Raw genomic sequence first — 19,845 nt, 5'->3', positions numbered from 1 at the left:
CAGTAGCAGCAGAGTAGCCTGGCTGAAACGGGAGTTTATTTGCACCGTCAGTGACAAATAAAGAATGGAGAGAGGGCAGAGCCAGAGTGGGAGGTTGTCTTCCCTTTTTTTGGAGGGAGGCATGTAAAGGAGTTTTGTCTTTAACGTGGAATTGGAGAATGTGAAGTTTTGTTAATATAAAAACTTTGTTTTATTAGATTAATGGAAAGTGGAGTGGTCAGAGTGCTGGAGGATGTGGAAATTTCCAAGAGACTCATAAAAATAACCCCATTTACCAATTCCATATAGAAAAGACTGGGCCATTACTGATTGAGCTAAGAGGACCAAGGTTTGTGATAAGTAACTTTCTTAAATGAATAATGTCATGCAAAAATGAGCTTAGTGGAACAGAATAGTGTTTTGAAACAAACCCATGCATATGTGGACACTTGATTTATGATAAAAATGATATTGCAGAGGAGTAGGAAAAGGACAATCTGTTCAATAAATGGTGCTGGAATAATTGAGTATCCATGTACCAGAAAGGTAATTAAACCCTGTCTCACAGCAAATCTGAAAATCAGTTCCAGGTGGATTACTAATATAGCAGATATCTTTAAAAGATTTTTAAATATAAAAAGTCTGCAGTTTTTTAAAAATTCAAATGCAAACAGGCATGTCATAAGAAAGATAATCCAAATGGCCACTGATTGTAAGAGCCAGAAATTTGAAAGGACCCAAATGTTCATCAGTGACATTTAAGATTATAGTCAGAGTCCTGCATAACAATGGAAATAAATTATAGCTAACCACATGATGGATAAGTTGTAAAAATAAGGCTAAACAACAGAAACCACAGTACGTACTATATGATTCCACTTAATGAAGTCAAGAACAGACAAAATTAAACTTTTAAGGATGTACACTTTGATAGTCACACTACATAAAAAGCAACAAAGTGATTGCTGTAAAAGTTAGCTGTGTGGGGCAGGAGTTGTGGTCAGAAAGGAAGATACAAGGGACTTAATTCTGTGGTGCCAAGAGGGTTGTGTCGGATCTAGGTGGTTGTAACCCAGGTGTGTGTTCACTTCACAAATTGTTATATATTTTACATACATTGTTATGTATCACAATTTTAAAAGTTTTAAAAAATAGAAGATACAAATAAAGTACTTCTAAATAAAACTAGGCTTAATTTTGCCTGCCTTACAAACTAATTCAAAAGAAACTAAAAATCATTTAGATATGACTAAGCTCTTTTTCCTTAATCATTTAAAAAACTTACCAGCTTATGATAGGTGAAATAAGAGATCTAATCGCCCTTTTGTATTTAATTTCTAGATAGATTAAACATGTAAAAATGTTTGACGATGTGTATTTTTTCCTTTATTGCCTAATTCATGTCTTTTGCCCATTTTTCTGTTGGGAGTTGCCATGTTTTTTCATAACTGTTAGCATGAATAAGCATATGTCTGTAAGGATACTAACACCTTCACATATTTGCAAGTATTTTTCCAGGTCATTTTTTTCACATAGAAATTTCATTTTAAAGTAATCAACTCAGTCTTCTGGTTTATTTTGCTGTGGGTAGGAAATCTCACCCCAGTAGGCAGTTTTCACCATATTTTCTTCTAGTTCTTTTATGGTTTTTTTACAGTCTGTTTTTTAAATCCATATGGAAATATTTTTATAGTTGGCATAAAATACAGTTTACCAGTTTTTTCTAAGTTTTTGTTACCTCATCACCATCTAAATAAATAATCCTTTCCCTACTGATTTGGAATGCTATGTCTGCCATGTGATAACTACTTCCATAAATTTAGATTTTATTTCGGGGTTTGCGCTCCTGTCCCACCTTTTCTGCTTAATACAATGACAGTATTTTATCATCTAAATTTAACATTATTATCTGGGACCCTGTGGTAAAAATACAGTCTCTTCTAAAGAAAGTTTAATATTAATTTTTATGGCTTCAATTAAATAGAATTGGTTTTTTGTAATTAACAGTAAAAATAGTATGCGTGTATTTCAGAGTGTTTCTTCCTATTGAAGCTTTAGAAAGTGTATACTTGATTTTAATAGTATATCTGAACTTCGAGTGTATACTTATTTTTAGGTATGTATTTGAGACTACGTGGCAGTAAATTCTGTTCCTTTTTACCGCTAGGCAATATAGTGTTGGCTTTGAAGTTGTAACAGTTTCTATGGTAGGAGATCCTGGTCCCCATGGCTTTCAGAGGAAATCTAGTGGTGACTACAGGTAATGTTGGCATTTTGATTATATCTGGTTTATACTTTGTTATTTGTGGCATCATCTGTAAACCTTGCTTTTATTTTCCCTGAATATAGGTGTGGGTTTTGCTACCTGGAACTAGAAAATATACCTGCTGGGATTTACAATATCATTCCCAGTACTTTTTTGCCTAAACAAGAAGGACCTTTTTTCTTGGACTTTAATAGTATTATCCCTATCAAGACAACACAACTTCAGTGACGGGGAAATCTTAGCAATTACCGGATTTTATATTTACCACACAATCAACTCTTCAAATGAGGACACCAATCTCCAGGACCCTAAACACAACCATCAGAACAGAATTAAATCTCTAAAAAAATGCTTCATTAGAATCTGGTGCTCAAGTCAGGGTGTTCAGTGAGAATTGTATATAGTCAGAATTACCCTAAATTACTTTAGAAGTATCATTTACATGGTTTTGTGTATATGTGGAGTTGGCTTGCATTTAGGGGCCACATTGTATTAAAGTACATACAGATGATTAACGATTAGGCTGTCAGTACTGTGAGATGTCTTTGCTAAGAGGGACATAAACTCATTGAGTGGAATGGTAGGCTGTTATAATCTGAAATATTTACGTTACGTTTGTCTTTCTGGCAGAGCATGTTGTAAGTTAAACCTGCTTGTGTTGTGACTCTCCTGTACATCTTGGGCAACTGTTACCAGATGAATCATGTCACCGTAACAGATTTTAATTCTGCATTATTTGTGAGTTTAAATGTTTATTGTTGCCCAGATGTTATGAAAGAATAAAGCTTTTAAGAAATTACTAACTTAGCATGAAGATGCTCATGCTTAAGAATGAAGGTTGAAGTTAGATACCTGTCTCCTATTGAATCATGTAAAGAGAACTAAGGTATATTCACTATTGCAATTCTTATTTTTTATCAGGTCGATGAAAGTAGTAGTCTGAGACATTGAAGACAGTACAATTTAGTTTGTATAGTCTTTTTTTAATTGCAGTGTAGTTCAGTGCTCTTATGGTAACAGCACTCTGAAGAAAATACGACTGAGAATTTAATATATGGTCATTGGGGTTGCATTTGGGAAAATTGCCACGATAGTACTGTCATGTGTAAATTCCCAGTTGTTTACATAAAAATCCATCAGAGCTGAATGATGCTCAAGATTTTAAAGATCTAAAATTAAGGTGGAATTTTTCATGTCTCTGCTTTATAATTATCAGAACTTATTTTGTATTTCTGCTACCTTTAATTGAAATAAAATGTTTATACTTATGGAAACTGCATATTTAACCTAAAGAAATTATTAAAGGATTTAATCCAGTATGTTCCATCTAAAAGAGAAAAGAGAACTCATTATTTGCTTGAAAATTCACACTTCAACAAAAACTGTTCTTTAACATTCAGGATAGTGGTAGATTGTTAAACTAGTGAGATTTCATTTTAGTAAATATTTAATGCTTTTGATATTAATTTTAGTTGGATTAATTTTCTGTGGCTCTTTTTAGAAATCTAAAGCATAAGAAATATATAAACATATACAATTTGAACTTCTTGTGCTAAAAGTAGTTGCAAACTGAAGACTTAATCCCTTCCCTCAAAACTCTAATGGAAGACACCTATACATGAGCAATTTAATATAATTATGTTGAATTCTATAATAGAGTTCCAAACACGGTTGCTACAGTTACATAAGAAAAGGAATGATTAATTTTGGCTAGACCAATATAGAAAGAATAGAATCACCTAGGGAGCTTTTTAAAAGCCCAGTGCCCAAATGTACCCCAAATCAATTAAGTCAACCTCTGGGGCTAAGACCAGAGAGCAGTATTTTTGAAACTTCCTGGGAGATCCCAGGGTGAACCAGAGGTTGAGAACCACTCCAGTATATCCACCTTGTATTTCTTCTGCCACTGTGTCTCCTCATTGCTCAGCTTTGTAGCAGTGAAAGTGGAATTCTAATTCACATGTTGGTAATTGGGGCTTAAATTATTAAGATCCATGACCTTAATTGCATTCCATGCTCTTCCTATGGCAAGAAGGTTGCCTAGAAGTTTAGTCAACATCAGGATTTCTTATTTGAAGTCATAGAAAGTTACACATTTTCTTAAGCCATTTTTATTACACTCAAGGTATTGAGACAAGTACAAAATAACCTTGTAATCAGGATACTGTATCATTAAAAAAGGAGAACACACTACAGTATGAAGAGATTTACAAATGACTAAAGTATGCAAGTTGTGACAATTAACAAACAACTGGAAATGAGGTTGGCTTTTTTTCCTTTTGGAAATGCCAAGTCTTCTTAACAAATAAAATACAGTGCTCTTAAATATGTGTAACCATGAAAACAAAGAAAAGCAGTGTTAACACTACTACTAGCATAACAGACCCCACTGCATCTATTCAACAGCCTTAGGCCAACACACGCCTACTCCCTTTCCTAGCTTCAAGAAACAAGTTTCTCTAAGTACTACTGGTGCAGCATGACCCTTAAGTAACTTTTCACTTTTAAAGTTAAAACCTACAGAGAAATTAACACCTTGTCAATCTAGAATAACAATGGCGACCATTCTTTACATGCACTTCTCTTAGAAATAAGTCCCCTTGGCTGGTAGAAGAAGGTTTATGCTATAGAACCTTCTCTCATACAGCCACAAATCCCTTTCTATGATGTGTCCTTGCTACCCTCACCCCACCCCACCCCCAATCCCCACAAATGGCATTCACCTTTCCCACCCTAAAAAGTGCAGTTCATAGTAACCTTTACAGAAACTGGTTTCAATGGGTGTCCAACACATACTTTTTTTTAAAGCCCCTTCTGAACACCACGTATGATGAAAATGAATTGTGTTCTTGAATGTTAAGCCTTTGCTGAGTCAAAAAGGTGTGTTTTGCATGTTTGGGTTTTGTCTTGTGTTATTTTCATTTACATCCCCTAGGATACAAAGGAGAGAACATCTCCCTTTTCCCAAACTGAAGGTGAGTAAAGGGGAAGAGAAGCAAGCTGTTGACCCCGGCTGGGCTCAGCTTCCCAGCCCCTTTCCTGGCTCTGGTTCTTTCATAGGAACTAGTTATTGCTTCCATAACACTATTACAGGTAATGTACCACAAAAGTCGTGAACCTGGTCACAGTCCACCTGCAACAACAGCTCTGCTCTGAAATAAATACACCAGCCCAAGAGCTCTTACCCTGAAGTAAAATCTTCAGCCTTCAGGTCACTGAAACTTCATTAGTGCAGTTTAGAGTAAACGCTTACGATTTGGCATGTGTTAAATGATTATTGGCACAATGTTCTCCACACAGTTTCATGTATAAATATTGATATGCACGTGGGCCAAGACCTTGGATCCGTCAGCCGATCTGCACCATCTTTATGTCAGCAATGATCCCATCTCTTCCCTTTGAGCACTGCAGGGAGAGCTGCTTCATCCTGTTCACCAAGGCCTGGCCCTCGGGGGAGGTGCTGCTTTGGATCTTGCCACCATCACCACTGCTGTTGCTGAGACCCCGATTGTTGTTGGCTTTGTCACTTGTTTTATTCTCTGCCCCTTCTGCTCTGTCTCCTACAGAAATGGAAAGATTATTGAGTATCGACAATTCCAAGAGTCACTTAGGTCCAAGCCAGTCAGCCAACTCAACCCTCTAGACTCCCCAGTGTTGCCCGACCGTTCATATCACAGAGGGTTCTCTGTCACAATACTGCTGTTTTTATTCCTCAAGGCGTTTTATATATTCCTTATCTTTAGAGAGATGAAACCTGCCATACTCAATAGCTAGGAAAAAGAAAACTCAAGCATGTGCTTGTCAAGAAGACTGTTGTGATGAGAGAGACAGAGCCCAAGCTATGGAGCCAGGAGCCCCTCGAACAGGACTTGGAAACTGTCTCAGTGATCAACACTGACAGCACATTCACACAGACCCAGTAACACAGCACCGGGGGCTCCAAGGCCTGGCAAAGGTCTAGAACAGTGCAGACATCTGGCTGCAAAGGCAGTGAGTCATCTGGGACAGGACTGCTGGTGAGAGGGCTGCTACTCACCTCGTTCCACCTCACACTCCGGGGAGGAGGCCCCACTGCATTCACTGCGAGGGCCCAATACCGGGAACATCATCCCAAACTCTGACAGGGACACGGGGCTGGGCAGATCCAGGCTGCCGGGCCTCACAACTGCAGAGAATTGGTCGGCCGTCTCAGATGGGCTTGTTGGTCCTGAACTAAAGCTGGACACAGAATGGGTTTCCGAGTCATCTTCAGACACAAAGTTGCTGCAGTTGTCATCTTCAAAGGCCTCGGAGGCCACTAGGATGAGAGAACACCAGTCACGCAGGGTCTAGCAGATAGCAACCTAGTTCCTTAAACACCTCCAGACATGCTCAGACACCAGTGAGTGCTTACTAGGTGCCAGTGTTCCTTCATTTAATCCTAACCACCACCCCACACAGTAGATAGTAGGTACTATCATACTCTCCGTTTTATAGGGGGACAGCTAGACATGGCATGCAAAATGGGAACTGCAAAATTCCTGCCACCGTGGGTACCTAACAAAAGGAACATAACCCTCCCCGAGCCTGCATGACCAGACTGTAATGCAGCGCGAAAGGAAGCAGCTGGCCCCTGGATCTCGTGGATATTCGTCGTCAATACAGTAACTCTCTTGCCCCTGCCCTAGAAGTCAGTGTCACCAGACACTGCCTAAAAGTAGATGAACTCAGCCACAGATCAGGGGCTTTTCTCTCCCTGTCCCCCAAACAGATCCACACCTGCACAGGAAGAAGGCTGGCTCTTTGTAATGCATCCCCAACAAAAACAATCAGACTTCCGGGCTTTCTCCAAACACAGGAGTTACGGGAAGAAACAGCCCTGCATATAGCACGCGTTGAGACATCTTCCAGGTGACTTCTGATCTCATAAGAGACAAGAACCTACCTAGATCATGATGTGCCCCCCAACACACACATACACAAAATTACAGTGCTCTCACTTATTCTGTGGACCAGAATAACCAAGGCCCAGAGACATGTCATTCTAATGTTCTGAAAGCCTCTTTAGCCTAATTCTCCCCTTCTGCCAGCACATAATCCTGCTTTAGATTTTTTTTTACTCCCCTTTTCTCCCCCTTAATCTTTAAAACCAGCCCTGAAGCATCCATGGATGAGAAGTACTGAAATGTTGGGGACAGAAAATAGGCTCAAATCCAGTCCTTTCTCCACTACTTGCTGTGTAGCCTTGATCAAGTTACTTAACCTCTCTGAACTTCATGTTCTCCTCTACACAGGGTTTATGAGATGTCTATTAAAAGTACCTCACACTGATGCTCATTATAGTTTCCTTTACCTTGAGCCTGGCACTTAAACATTAATTGACTGAATTTTAAAATACCTGAGAAAAGAGCTTGGGAAAGCGTCAACAAGGATTATTCCACAGAAAAAGTGTGCAAAGACAGTGCTGGAGGAATTTTCTTGATTAACGTAAAGGGAGCACATCAAACCTGTGTCAGTTTCCTAGCAGGTGGCCCTGGAAAACCAGTTCGCTGTGGTCAGACACCAGTGAGTGCTTACTAGGTGCCAGTGTTACTTCATTTAATCCTAACACCACCCTACACAGTAGATAGTTGGTACTGTCATACTCTCCGTTTTACAGGTGAAGAAACAGATATAAATCATGTAATGATGGGAAAGGATTGACTCCAACCCAATTCCAAAGCCTTAGCTCTTCTTTCCTGCAATACTTCTCAGGAATGTTCTAATATGTACTTGGAATATCAGAGAGGGGTGGACATGTAACATTTTCCAAACTATTGACCACAGAATTCTAATTTGAGGAACATCTTAGCATCTTAAGCCACCTGAAATAGCCCTCAGGCCTGCCCAACAGAGGCCCCTCTGTGATGGCAAGACGGCCCTTAAAGCAGGTCACACAAGCTGTGTCATCTCCCTGAGTGCACACGAGCCCCCGGCTCACCAGAAACGGTGTCCGGCTCCGGTTTGCTTCCTGACAGGTCTTCCACAGACGTGCTGCTGCCCTCCGCCCCAACGCCGCAGCCCCGAGGCCCCATGGCACTGGAGCGCCGCCGCTCGTGGATCTCGTCCGAGATCATCTCCAGGTTCTTCAGGGCTGTCTTGTACTCCCCTTTTGCCAGGGCCAGTTTGGCCTGCAGGTCGTCTACGGTCTTCTTTAGTTGCTAGTCAGGAAAATGGGAAGCTCAGTAAGCGAAGCCTGCCCCTACTCACCTTGTGATGCTTTTGAATGACAAGTTCAAGCACAGTTTCTGCCCATTGCTGCACTCCAAAGACTTTCCCAAGGCATGACTCAGGACCTGTTTACTCTTACCACAGCTGTCCATGCATCACATATAAACGCAGCCACCACCAGCCCCAACTCCCATCCGGGTGACAAACTCGAGCTCTATTATCCGGAAACTACCCCTGGCAGAATAAAATCCACCAGGGAAGAACAACGGGTATCAAACTCACGCAGAAGTCCCACATTCTAGTCATTTAGTTCCCAGCACTGTGGTTCTCAAACTTGAGCTCACATCAGAATCCCCTGCAGGGCCTGCCAAAGCTCAGATGGCTGGGCTCCACCAGCAGCTGCTGATACAGTGAGTCTGGCATGTGGGACTCAAAAATGGGCATTTCTAACAAGTTCCCAGGGGATGGTGATGTTGCTGTCCTAGGAGCATACTGAGAACCAGTGACCAGTCTGATACAGAAAGTGACTATACGGCAGATGTGGAGAACTTCAGAGACCACTCAAGACCCAACCAAGGCTATTTTAAGGCCTGAAAACGGTAAAGAATGTGTTCCCTCCACTCTCTTATAACAAATATGCCATTTGAAAGTCAGTTGTCAACAAAGAGGCTTTGACTGAAGAAAAATCCCATCAGCAAGCAACAAAGCCAAGGTCACACATACCTCAAGCTGCACATAGTACCTTGCCTTGAGTTCAAAATAAGGCCTGTGAAAGGAAGAAAAAGCATAAGTGTACTATAACACAATGACAACAATAAATGCCTCAAGGTGTATAAGGAGACATTAGCTTCGGCTGGCCAGGTCATTGTTCCAGGACTTAGTAAGTTGACAAGCCATGAGCTGAAGGTGATGCTCCCAGCTCTGGGGCCTGATGGATACAGACACCAGTCAGAACCGCTGAGATATCCCCATATCTCACCTAAGATATGGGGATACATGTACAAATATCCTGGAGCCCCTGCACCATGGTTCACTCTCCTCTCTGGTGTGCCCGGCGGCTAATGTGGCTAAGGAGGTTGGCTCCGCATGGATGAATAGCAGATACAGCTGGAAAAGGGGCTGCCTCAACCCACGCCCTCCTCTGCTGAGGTCAACAGGGGAGGGGAGAAGGACCCCTCCCTGAGTGAGCACAGCAGGGCTACGGAAAGGACAGGCTCAGGTCAGTCCTCTTGGGTTTTGTCTAGGACTAAAGATATCGGACAGTCTACAGACCCAGCCAGGTCGTGGGTAAAGAGGACAAGAAATGTGAACATTCTTCTAGTCAGTCCCCTGGGTTCTGGGTCAGCCAGAAGACCCTGGCTCTGTTTAGGAACTTTGGTGTCTGGGCACTAAGAGTAGACCAGTGCTTTATCCTTGAGCTGTTCACCCGCCTTGAAGCTCTAGGTCTGTCTGGCTGTTGGGTCTGGACCATCCCAAGTCCTGTCTCTTGCTCAGACGCCCAGTAACTGTGAGTAAAGCAGGGGGCTTGTCTCCAAGATCATTACTATATAAAAACATACAGGAGTGGTAGTGAGAAGAGCTTGGGAAAACTCCATTAAAACCAGTCCTGCACCATTTCATCAACTCTTGGTCTCAGGAGAACATGTGTTATAGACACAGCTCCTCTCCATTACACTGACAGGTAAACTGAGGCCCAGCCGATGGGCCATGTAATGGTCTGCTTTTGAAGCTCCTTTTTCTGTGCTTCTCAGGAGCAGCCCCGCCAAGCACCCTCTCCCTATAGGAGTTACACAGGATGCCGTGGGGCAGAGGGAGCCTGGGCAGGGGCTCTGGTGAGGCGAGTCCCTGACAGCAAAGCACATAAAAAGTTGAAAAGATTCGGAAGAGGAGCACAACCACATGGCCCCAGGGACACTCAGACCCTCGTGCCCGTACTCACTTGGACTTGTTGATGGCTCTCTTGAGTTTCTTCTCCAGCTGCCGCATGCGGCCCATGGCTGCGTTGTACCTGGCTGCTGTCTCCTTGTGTACCAGCTCGCTCCTTGTCTTGGTCTGCTCAGCCTCCATGACCTTCAAACGACAGCAGAGGTCAGCCCGGCCAAACCCAGAACAGTCTCTTCTGACGTATTACTTATGTCATTTTTTTTTCTTTTAATATTGAAGGTATGAGTGGGCAGACTAAGATTAAACTAAATTCCAAATAGAATAGGATTATTTTTCCCTACATTTCTATTTTGGAACAGTTTTATCAGGTAAGACTACATGGCCAAATTGGCTATGGCAATGACCAAGAAAGAAAACAAGGAAAAATAACAAATCAAAGAAAAATATGAAGTATTCTCTGATCCACTCAATGTACACTTCCTTCTGCTCTGCTGCTTAGGGCAGGGACTGATCGGCAGGCAAATGGGCAAACAGCACCAATGAGAACATAGACATCAAGAAACTGAGAGGTCCAGCAAAACCAGGCATGGCAGCATCAGGACAATAAGGCAGCCAGGATCCAGAAAAGTCAAACTTCACATTTAAACAAATTATAATCAAAGCATTCATATCAAATTTTGAGGTTCACAAAATTTTATGACCAGGAGACTGGTCAAAATTCCAGGTGCAAAATCCCAGTGGGAGTATTTTGTTAAGCCTGTTGATAAAAAATGAGTTAACAATCAAGAGCCCTCCATGGCCAGAACCATGGCAGCTCAAAGGCTCATTCCCTGATACATGGGACAACGTGGGTGTTCTCCCCACTTAAAGAAAAGCATCAGACCAAGGCCTGCCTTGAGGAGAGATGATGAAGGAATAAATAGCAGCTCAGACCACATAAGCAGCTCATAATTCCTTTCCCCAATTCTACTTATAATTCACACAAGTGGTATAAAATGAACTGGAGAGGCAGGAGCGAGGTGAGGCTAGAGGGCTGTACTTTGTTTTACCCGAAGAGCATCAGAGAGGAGCCCAGAGGGCATTCAGATCATTAGTCCTGACTCTCTGAGACCCAGCAGGACAATTTTAGGAGGGCACCACTTTGTCAAGCCTGCCCCCGAACTGACCACCACCCAACAGCAGGGTCTGAGGCCCAGTCAACCTAAGCAGCCAGACCTGGCGCTGGACAAGCCTGCTCCAGGACAGCCACAGCACCAAGTCCTGGGCAGCCACGTGGGCAGCGGGCCCTGGAGAATATAGGAAGCCAGCCTGCGCTCGGGATTCTGTGACAGACACAGGCCTCTCCACCACCTCTTAGGTCGACAGGACAGAGAGGTGTGGGTCCAGGATGCCTGACTGGTCCCTTCCTGGGAGTCCCAGGGCAGGAAGCTGGGTCCCAAAGGCCCCAGTGACCATGCTCACCGCACCTCACTGAAGATACTCAAGCAGCTGAGGCTTCTTCCCTGGACAGCAATGGGCACCAAATGGGGTGTGTCAGCCAGGCTGGGTACAGCCTCCTCGCTGGGGCCCACGCCAGCAGAATGACCTGACCTGACTAGTAGACATCCACCTAGCACGGCTCCTCCACTCCCATTCCAGCTTTTCCCTCTCCCAACCCAGAGGCGTTTCTTCCACCCTCCCTTACGACCCCAACCCCCAGTGTCCTGGAGCTAAGATCAGAGTCTCTTCTCCACGGAGAAGGCAGTTTCTCTTTCAGGCAAGGGGTACCCAAGAGGGTGGCTTCTCGCCACCGTGTGGGAGACGGTGGTAAATGTTGTATCCACCAGCACCAGGAAAGCTGGCCTGGACAGCTCCTCCAGGAATGCGCCCTCCCAGGGCTCAGAGCGGCACAGCCAGGTAAACCCCACGCCAGGACCTAGGTGGGGAGGCTGGCTGTGTCCTGTCCTCTCCAGGAGCTGCCTGCTGCCAGTTCAAAAACAGTCCATGTCGCCCCATTTAAAATTCACATTTTCTTTTTCCTCGACCTGGTCTCTTTGGGCAGACATCAGAAAAGCCAATGCCTCCCTCCCAGATGCTACGCCTCCTCTTCCAGAGGGTGAAAAACTATATCATAAAGGCCTCTTCCCATAAAGGCCATTTTAAGGCCAAAACAGACAAAGCTGGAGGGGCCGCTGCTGCCCAAAGCCCCAAGTAGTGAGCAGCACGGACTCCAGGCCCCGCACCCCCAGGAGGCCACTCAAGTACGGGTTTGGCAGCTCTGCCTAACTCTGCCTGAGGCTTCCAAGGCCCTCTCTGACCCCAGCCCTGAGCAGAGAACTGTCCCATTGTCCCTGTGTGTGACACTGCATGTGGCCTAATAGAGAAAACCAAGACTTCTGGCATCGCTTATCATCTCCTAGCAGCCACGGCTCCAAGTGTGGCTACAATGTCACTGTAAGTCTGAGGGAAATAAAGGGGACACACTGATTGCCTAAGGCAAAGAATGGGGACTCCAGGGCTCGTCCACTGTGCTTGGGAGATCACGCAGCCCAAATCACCGCCACTTCCTCAAGACAGCCCTGGACCGTTCCGAGGTCTGGGTCTTTCTCTAAATCCTTAATTAGAACTTTCTTTAGAAGAAGAGGGCAAGATGAGGTTCCCTTCTCATAAAGAAACCAGCTTCCTGGAGCATCCAGAAGTCAGACAAGGCAAGGGACATATTCTAGACCCTTCACTGCCTCCATCAACCAGCACTCAGCAAGCCGAGTGTGCCAGGCCCACGGAGCTCTGGAAGTGGCTACGTGAGCCCCATTTGAGGACACGTTAAATCCAGAAGGAAGTTCACAGCCGAGCCACACATACGAGCAGCTGCCCCGTCCATCAAAAAAACTCAGAGTACCCACTGTAGGCCGAGTTTCTCAGTGACTCAAGGGTATGGTCAGGGAAAGCTTTGCTACCAGCCTATCTCTTGCTGGTGTCATTTGCGAATTCTCCTCCTCCCTCAGCAGTTCAAGGAGCAGCATTTCAGTTCTATGCAAACTGTCAAGAAATCTGGCAAGAGTAACAGTAGCCCCGGGGTGAGAATCCTGGCCTGTGACCCAAAACACCTGCTAATCCGCAGTGGTTACCCTCACGACCAAAAAAACCTTTGGTGGCCTCAGTGAGGGCACACCTCAGATGACCCTCCCGAGAATCTACGGAGCCCTACAAAACATCAGGCATCCCAGGGCAGTCTGATACCACCCAGCAAGGGGCGCATGGCACAAGCCCAAGAAGCATCACTCCCAGAGATGAGGATGTGAGCGGTGTTCCTGGGAGCTGTGTCATGCGGAGGTCATGGGGACTCTTCCATGACCAGCCACTCTCCATCCATTAGGGCCCTGGGACTTATTAAGGAAAAAAAAAAAAAAAAAAGAATCTTTGTTCTTTTTTAAAGAGCAGATTAAGTGGTTTCATACTGGCTCGTTTAGATCTCCGGTTGGGGTGGAGGGTGGACAAAAAGGAAAGGCAGACCTTCAGTTAATTTCCTGGAAGGAGGTGTTGTGTGTTTTGTTTTGTTTTTTGTTTTGTTTTGTTTTGTCCTTTTCACATCTCAGGCTGTGGCTTGTGAATTTTCAAGATTTCCAGCCTCCACTTTGGGTTTCACCAGCTGGCTGACCCAGGAGGAAAGCTGTTCCAGCCTGTTTGGCTCTTCGAGCACAGCGTCCACTAGAGGGCAGGAGGCCCAAGGCCACATGTCAGGGCCAGGAGTGTCAGGCTTCAGGGGGAGGGGCAGGTAGTACAGAGTCAACAGGTTTGTGTGTCGGGCTTTCTATTTACAGAAGCACAAGGTCATCTTTAATTATCAGGTCCCCAAGGCCACCAGCCACTGTGGCAGATGACGCTGAAAAGAGAGAGGCTGCTGGCATTAATTCCTGACTCTCGGAGAGTCAAGGCCAGAACTGCAGCCCCCACCCCTCTACATCACCCTTCCATCCAAGCCCTTGGTCGGAGCTGTTGGAACCACACGTCAGCTCACCCACCCACCCTGCAGCAAAACAGCCCAGAAGAGGAGGTATCTGGAACATTCTGTGTGACTCCTAGGAAACCCAGTCGAGGTAATAAGTCCAGCCGAGCCAAGCAGCTGTCCCACCACTTCTGATTCGGGGAACAATGTGGCCTGAGAGCAGGTCATGGGAGCTAGCAAAGAGCCAAACAATGATGGCATAAAATCCAGGAGTCAAAGCTGGGTAAAGATCACGCACAGCCCACTTCCTGTCCATATGTCAGCTCCCCAAATCCCAGCCCAGCCTGAAGGCCAGGCCTGCATGCCCCCTGGATTCGTGTCCCATCCAACACAGCCCCACCTTCCTGCTGACAGCACGCATGCCCTAGGGCCAGGCCCAGGTGGTTTGGGGCTGTTAATCAAGGTCTTCCACCTGGATTCCAAACCCAAGAGATCCCTAGGTCTCAGTGGGAGGGGACCCCAGTTCCTCTGGGAAGCCCCAATCACAGTCAAGACCCTCAGGGATGATCTGAACAGACAAACAAGTAACACAAGGAAGGAGCAGCTATACCTGCCACTAGGTGACAGTCATACCCGACTATAGCTTAGTACCAGGCCTAACAGAGACCCCATGGAGATAACCTGTGACTTTCAGAGAGCATTTTTAGGCAACATGCCTGGGAGTCTGTTTCCTCTGCATGGGAAAAACAGTGCACACAAAGCTCACCAGAACCAGCGGATCATTTGGACAAGGGACAGTGTGAAGGATGCTCTCACACCCACCCACGGTGCACAGGCACCGCAATGCAGACACCCACATGCACACAGATACTTGCAAACACAGATGCATGTGTGCACTTCCAAGCACACTCCCCTCACACAGCCACACACTGTTATGACTCATACCCTCTGGGTGGCGTGATTCAGCATCTCCTGCCAGGCCGAGTCGAACTGCCGCTTGTCATCCTCCAATAGCCTCTGCTCAGCCAGGGAGATGGTTTCCTTGGCGGCACGCAGCACCTCTGTGGCCCTCTGGAAGTCCTGCGTGGCTTTCTGAGCTTCCAGCTGAGCCTGTGTGAACAAGACCCCTCGTGAGACCTCAGGAAATGGCAGGAGCTCCAAAAGATGAGCATCCCAAGGGCCCTGTCCATCTCTGGCTGTCCATTTTGGGAACGGGTCTGGCGCCTTATAAACTGGTCCTTATAAATGCTGGATGGGTAGGTGAATGGACAAATTTCACAGCCTGGAACCCAATGGACTAGATAAACATGCCTAACTCGGTCAGAGTCAGAGATGGCAAACTGGTCCCTCATGTGCCAAGTATGGCCAACAAGGGCATTCCATAGAGTAGCTCTCATTTGGCGATGATGCCCTAGTGGATACACCATCCCTGCCCAGATCCACGGCTCAACTCAAGACACATCAGAACCGGAAAGGCCCTGGGAGATCACAGTCCAATGGTGTCGTTCTACAGGTGGGTACTGTGGCTCTTAGAGACCCGGGCCTTCCCCAAGTCCACAACGCTGGTGAGAGGCAGAGCTGTGACCAGACTCCAGGTACTGCAAGTCCCGCCCCCGTGCTGTCACTCTGCCAGACAGACCCCCCACTCAATTCACACTTGCTTTCAAAGACCATCAAGTGCGAGATTCAACATACTTTGCAGCTGACCATGTTAGACCATCACCAGCCACATGTGGCTACCGAGCATTTGAAATGTCATTAATCCAAGCTGAGCGTAAAATACCCGAAATTTTAAAGACTTAGTACAAAGAAAGTTAATAATTTCCATATTGACCACATAAAGAAATGACAGCGATTTGGATATACTGGCTTAAACAAAATATCTTACTAAAATCTATTTCAACTGTTTCTTTTTTACTGGGACTACGTTTTAATTCTTTTATACAGCAGACGCGCCTCCCCGAGAGTGGGCCATGTGATTGCCTCAGAATCCAGCAACCAATCCTCCGGTCACCACTCTCACAGGGACACGTTGAATTCCCCGCCAGAGCATAGGCAAGCCATTCCCAAAGTGCTGGCCCATCTTCGGTTAACCAGATGCCCATATCAGTTACATAAGTCAGGGGGGACACCCACGGGGCAGCCCCTGGGACTGAGGAGGGGAAGGGAACAACAGGGCCCCCCTCCCATCCCCGGAGCGAGTCTCACATGACTTAGAGGAAGTTGTCAGAAGCCACAGGCTGAGGACATTTTTTGAAGATGGTTAAGGGAAATAAAATCAGACTTGGAGCCCCTCAGCCCCCAGGGCAAGGAACGGCTTTGTGACTCCATGAGTGCCACTCTCCATCATTCAGTGAACACGGCCTGGTTACCATACTTGACCCTCCGGGTGATGACCATGCGGTCAAGGAGCTGAAACAGACATTCAGAAGTCTGTAATACAAAGCCATGTATGAGAGTGCCACAGGACGGAGGAGAGTACATATAGTAAGGAGATGTGAAGGAGAAATTATTTCCAGTAGAGGAATTGAGGATGACTTCATACACGAAGATGATCTTGAACTGAGGATGGAGATGATTTATGAAAGTGGGATTGATGGGGGGCCGGAAGAAGGCAGCATTATGAAACATAGTACCTATAAGAGACTTGACAAGACTCGGATTTCACTGAATGAATGCCAAGCTAAAGCTTCGACCAGTGGCCCAGGGACCTGCCTGCTGTGGACCAATTGTGTGCCTTGGGGCCACATGTCTATGCAGGTATGCCTCAGCTACACACTGGGGACACGGGACCCGCCCTCTATAGAACTGACCAACCCACTGAGAAGTGACAAGATAGTGCAATGTGCCCTCAGCAACACAACTCACTGCTCTAGACCCCGTGCCTGCAGGACCACCCGTGGTTCTTCCTTGTGAGGGCAGCCCTCATGGGGCCCTCCAACTGCCCAGATGTGCTGCAGGGGAAGGGCAGAAGCACGGAGACCTGTCACTTAAAAGCTGCCTGCACTACAGACTACCTACAGGTGTCAAACCAACACCAGCCCACAATAATGAACCCCACAGAATGCTAACATTTTCTAAGAAGGAATTTGTACATGTTTTTAAGGAAATTTTAGTATTTCAGTTCAGCAACATTTAGGGGGTAAACTCTCTTCCCTCTGGTCTCTCTGCTTAGAAAGCTTTTCTTTCCTCAAACAACAAAAAAGAGATGCTCCTTGGGGACCTTCTGAAATGTGCCGAACCCCAGCCAGCACCTCCTCACCTGCTGCCATGAATCTGTTGAGTTCCAAACCAGGGAACCAGATCTCTACAAAAAAAGTAGCAGAGGGAGCCCAGCTGAAGGGGCCTTGCAAAACATGCTCTCTGTCAAGTTCCTACTGAGTTTCTGAAGTCTCCACAACATTCCTTCCCTCCTGCATGGTGGTATCAGAAGCATCCCCGCCTTGTCACATCATGGATCCTACTAATATGAGGGTTCGGTCTACACTTAACCCACAGAAACCAGATGGCATTTCTCCATCACTTATCCACTTAGTCATTCAAGTAAGTGCTGGGCATCTGTTGTGTACCACTGTCTATCCTTCAACCTCTCTCCAACTTCCTTGGTAATAGAGTCGTTATGTCTCAGGGTGAGGTGAAGACTCTATTTCCCAGTTGTCACTATAACTAGTGCCAATGAGATGTAAATGAACATTGAGTGAGACTTCCAGGAGTGCTCTTTTGTTTTTCCATCTGGGATATTAATACAACGGCTGGTGCTTCAACAACCATTTTGGGTCATGAGGTAACTCTCTTAAGGATGGAGAAACAGTAAGTTAGGTTCCTGCCCTAGACTGCCTACCTCCTGACTTGTTTCATGACAGAAAAAATAAAGTCTCATGTTTAAGCCAGTGTTGTTTAGGGCCCTTCTGTTACATTCAGCCAAATCTGAAGCTAAATGATAACACATCTTCCCCTCGACACAGCTGAGCCATTCTGCAAATCTGAGACAAGTGACTACAGCAGCCATCATAGACGGGTCAAATCTCCCTCAACTAACGAATGTTCCTTCTGGCTGCTCACAGTCCATTTCACTACTAAGCCCAAGGAATCAAACTTTTGGGGCTTCCTAAAAGATCGCAAAACTCATGGCCTCTTTGAAAGGCATTTCATAAAACATTTTCTAAAACATACACAAGGAAGAACCAGGCAGCTCACACAAGGAGGCCGCATTCTATGACACCCTCACTAGCAGGATATAGTCCATTCAACACTGATGAAGTACCTTCTGGAGGCTGAGTTCTGGAGGTGGGAGGCCCACACCAAATTCAGGGGTTCTGATTTAGTCAGATAAACAGACGTGTTCATTACAAAACTCCAACTCAAGACAGATGGCAACAAGTGACAGAGGTGTAAAGCACTCTGGGCATGCAAGGAAAAGAGTATGATTTCTCCAAGGAGTCCTAGGGAAGATTCCTCAAAGAAAGGGTATCAGGCACCAGGCTAGGCTAGGGAAATTCAGGTGGCATCCAAGAGTTTACACATACGTCTGAGGAGGGCTTAACGGTGAGAATGCTTCCCAGCGTCATAATAGGACACATGACCTTAAAAGTCAGAAGCCAACTTATGACTTTCTGGTTTTCACCATCATATGAAAGATGATGCCTAGAAATCTTTGGCACAACCAACAAAGTTTTACCTTCAAACTCTAACAAAGGACCCAGGCCCTGGTAGTAATACATTATTTGAATAAGAGCCCTACACACACAGGCTCCCTGGCAGTTAGTTCACTCACAGCAGAGCGGCTCAGTTAGCAAATTGAAGAGCTGAGGCTCTGCTTAGAACAATACCGAAGAAGAAAATGTTAGGAGGGCCGGGTTTGAGCTGTAAGATGCAACCCAGGAAAAATTTTAAATATCTTCATGACTCATGAACACTAATGGCTTTCATGGAAATAGCTCTACAGAGAGAATTTTAAGAGGCTACTCATGAATGAGTTTGATAAGTGACCTTCATTAGACACTGGCCCAGGCCAGCTGTGACTGCGAAGCACTCGGAAACACGTGGGTGTTCCACAGTCATCACCAGGGTGGGGGGTGGAGTGCAGAGGGTGTTAGAAAAGTTGGCCTTTGTTGAGGCTGCCAGATGAGAGTCTGCTGTCATGGCCATCTGATTCGACTTCCACTCCACCCCGTAATCCATTGCAGGAAGGAACAAGAGCATCTGGACATTTGCATTGGTTGCAACAAAGGTTCAAAGAAGAAGGAAATTTACAGGCCCTTCAGTTCGATCCCTTTGTTTTTCAGAGGAAGGCCCAGAGAAGCGAGGCCACTTGCTGAATACCCCACAGCTATATGGTGGCTGGCCAGAGCCAGGAAACCAGAGCCCCGGACTGCTGGTGCTCTACCATGCAGTTTCTGCCAACTTGGGGAATTTTAGCAATGACATAATCATTGGACAAGTGGACAGTCTACCCAGTACTAATAAAAAGCAAGAGTCGCTGCTAAGGAGCAAAAGATAAGATGGGAACTCAAACCGTGTGCAGGATTGCTGCCGCCCACCTGTGACTCACGCAAGTGTCACTGAAGCCTCCTACAGGTGTCACTAACACACCGGCCAGTTA

General features: G+C 45.6%; 2 protein-coding genes across 4 annotated transcripts in view; one reads left to right on the top strand and one right to left on the bottom strand.

The window, feature by feature from the left end:
* CAPN7 (calpain 7) overlaps window positions 1-3,571 on the top strand; it is a 32,416-nt gene extending 28,845 nt beyond the window's left edge. For both annotated transcript variants that reach the window (XM_039837096.1, XM_039837097.1), the window contains 3 exons: window positions 198-328; window positions 2,147-2,239; window positions 2,329-3,571. In XM_039837096.1, coding sequence (XP_039693030.1) covers window positions 198-328; window positions 2,147-2,239; window positions 2,329-2,473 — 369 coding nt within the window. In that variant the 3' untranslated portion in view covers window positions 2,474-3,571. The remainder of the gene's footprint in view (window positions 1-197; window positions 329-2,146; window positions 2,240-2,328) is intronic.
* A 767-nt stretch (window positions 3,572-4,338) lies between these two features.
* The window catches only part of SH3BP5 (SH3 domain binding protein 5), a 62,938-nt gene continuing 47,431 nt past the window's right edge, over window positions 4,339-19,845 (bottom strand). For both annotated transcript variants that reach the window (XM_039837099.1, XM_039837100.1), the window contains 6 exons: window positions 15,189-15,353; window positions 10,374-10,504; window positions 9,158-9,200; window positions 8,205-8,424; window positions 6,282-6,542; window positions 4,339-5,805 (listed from right to left, as the gene is read on the bottom strand). In XM_039837099.1, the coding sequence (XP_039693033.1) occupies window positions 5,594-5,805; window positions 6,282-6,542; window positions 8,205-8,424; window positions 9,158-9,200; window positions 10,374-10,504; window positions 15,189-15,353 (1,032 nt within the window). In that variant the 3' untranslated portion in view covers window positions 4,339-5,593. The remainder of the gene's footprint in view (window positions 5,806-6,281; window positions 6,543-8,204; window positions 8,425-9,157; window positions 9,201-10,373; window positions 10,505-15,188; window positions 15,354-19,845) is intronic.

Source organism: Pteropus medius, unplaced genomic scaffold (assembly GCF_902729225.1).
Source record: "Pteropus medius unplaced genomic scaffold, Ma_sr-lr_union100, whole genome shotgun sequence".
Lineage (NCBI taxonomy): Eukaryota > Metazoa > Chordata > Mammalia > Chiroptera > Pteropodidae > Pteropus > Pteropus medius.
Note: the sequence above shows the minus strand (reverse complement) of the source record. Positions and strands in the feature narration are given on the sequence as shown.